The following is a 2,166-nucleotide window of genomic DNA, read 5'->3' on the forward strand; positions in this document are numbered from 1 at the left end:
CGGGCGGGGGCTCCAGGGCGGCCGCGGCAGCAGGGCTCCCGAAAGGCCGAGGGGCCGAGGAGGGGACCTAGGGGTGCAGCTCTGGCGGGGCCGCAGGCGCAGGCCGCTGTCCTCTCCGTCCTCTCGGGCTGGCACACGCCGCTCGTGGGCCCTCCTGCAGCGGCGCCCGCCCGCAGGGCCGGAGCGACTGGCTGAGTTGGGCGGCGCAGAAGGGCAGCCGGGCAGCTGGGCGCGGGCGGGGGGTGGAGCCGTGCCTGGAGGTGGGCACCCAAGGGAGCCTGACCTTTGGCGGTCTTGCCAGTAGTCTGGGGAGGGAGCTGCAGGCCTCCCGGGGCACAGCAGGCTGGGAGGCTTGCTGGAGGGGCCGTCTCGTGCCTAAGGGAGACGTTGGAGGAGAGCTGGGGTCCCACAGCTGACACCCCCCAGGCAGCTCAGGACCCCAAGTCCCTGCGCCTGAGCACTGTGCGGATCTTGCCCGTGTGTGTAGCTCACCTTCCCATCACCAGGCAGGCCTCGGGGAGGGCTTCTAACCAGACACGCAGGGCCAGCCCTCCGCGAAAAGCATCTGCCCGGTGTGTGCAGACGGCTCTGGGACGTGGGCTTGCCCACACTGGATCCTCGTGTCCGCAGTCAAATACGGGGTGGGCGTGACGATCCCTAACTAGCACTGAAAGAGGCTGGGGCTCAGACAGGTGTCTTGTCTGAGAGCGCGGGGCCTCCAAGGACAGAGACAGGGCATGCCAGGGTCTGGCTCCGGGCCGACCAGAGCCGCCTGCCTTGGCTCTCTGCTCTCTGCCCAGCCCTGCTGCTGTGACAGAAGTGGGGTGGGCCAGGTCCACGTGGCCTCGATGCCGTGCCTGGCACCGGCAGCTACATGCACAGGTCCTACCCTGCCAGCTCTCTGTGACCCTCGGCAGGGTAGGAGCCACTGTGAATCACTGCTCCCCGGCAGCCCAGCCCCCACCTAAGTCTACCGACCTCCTACAGCTTCTGCTGGGCAAAGTCAAGAGTCCTGCCCCGCCCTGTGCAAGCTGGACCTGATCTCCCTCCCACAGGCCTGCACTGAGGCTTGGGAAATGTGGGTATGCAACTTGTTTGGAAACCCCAGCGTGGGCAGGGCTTGGAAGTGGTAGCCTCCCTGCTGTGGCTAGGGGCCTCTGTCTCTGAGTTCACTTGTCCATTACGGATCCCCACATTGGCCATAAAATCCCCAGCTAGACTGGAGGGTCCAGAGAGGACTCTGCCTGCCTCAGCCCTCCAGGAGACAGTCACATCAGTCACAGAACACTAGTGGGGTCCTAAGTGGCCCCTAGTGAGGATCAACTGTGTCCCCTCCCCGCAAAAACCCCTCTGGACACACAGAGAGACCAGGACGTGTGCACAGGGGCGGCCGCCTGGGTGCCTGTCCCTGGGGCTGTCTGGGGAGACACTTGGGGGGCCGGGTGCCCTGATGAAGGCCACGCTCTCCCAGGACTCACTTTGTGCAGGTGCCGTGGACGGAGCTGCACATGGACGGGGTGAGGCTTGAGCGCGGGACGGGGAGGGACAGACACGGGGCCTGCGGTTTGCCGGGGCCTCCAGGGCTGTCAGGAGGTGAGTGTGAGGGGAGCTGGCAGAGGGGCCAACAGGAACATGTGAGCCTGGTGTGGTGGTGCGTGCCTGTAATCCCAGCACTCAAGAGGCTGAGTCGGGAGGGTCACCAGGACACACCCCAGGATAAATGCCTGGGAGACCCTCAGCTTTTCTGCCCTCACCCACTTCATGCCTTGTGGTCCTGCCCCACCCGGGGCGCCTTCCCTGCCTCTGCCGTGGACTGGGTACAGCTGGCCCCAGTGGCCTGCCCTGCCAGGTGTGCCAGCGGTGTGTGAGTCAGGCCCTGCCCTGCACCTGCGCCTGTCGTGTGACCAGCCTGCAGGCTAGGACTGCTGCTCAGTGGCCTGGTGCCCCAGGCATGCCAGGCTGGACATCCTGCCCCACTGCCAAGTCAAGCACCCTGTGTCTCAGTGTGCAGGCTCCTGCACTGGCACTGCTGGAACCCTGAGGTCGTGTCTAGGCACACGTGCGGCCACCGAACACCCAGTGCTCCCCCCACCAGGCCTTCCGCACCCCTCTTCCTGGACCCCCGCTCTCCTGTGCTGGACAGTCCTGCCTGCTTATCTCCCGGCT

The 2,166-nt window shown here is 66.2% G+C and overlaps 1 protein-coding gene across 1 annotated transcript in view; it reads right to left on the minus strand.

The window, feature by feature from the left end:
- Cerk (ceramide kinase) overlaps nt 1-515 on the minus strand; it is a 35,477-nt gene extending 34,962 nt beyond the window's left edge. Inside the window, exons 1-2 of the mRNA XM_005379520.2 lie at nt 493-515; nt 284-375 (exon numbers count right to left, since the gene is read on the minus strand). Of these exons, the coding sequence (XP_005379577.1) occupies nt 284-375; nt 493-500 (100 nt within the window). The 5' untranslated portion in view covers nt 501-515. The remainder of the gene's footprint in view (nt 1-283; nt 376-492) is intronic.
- Between the last annotated feature and the right edge of the window lie 1,651 nt (nt 516-2,166).

The sequence above is a fragment of the Chinchilla lanigera genome, unplaced genomic scaffold (genome assembly GCF_000276665.1).
Source record: "Chinchilla lanigera isolate Chin_1 unplaced genomic scaffold, ChiLan1.0 scaffold00012, whole genome shotgun sequence".
In the NCBI taxonomy this organism is placed as follows: domain Eukaryota; kingdom Metazoa; phylum Chordata; class Mammalia; order Rodentia; family Chinchillidae; genus Chinchilla; species Chinchilla lanigera.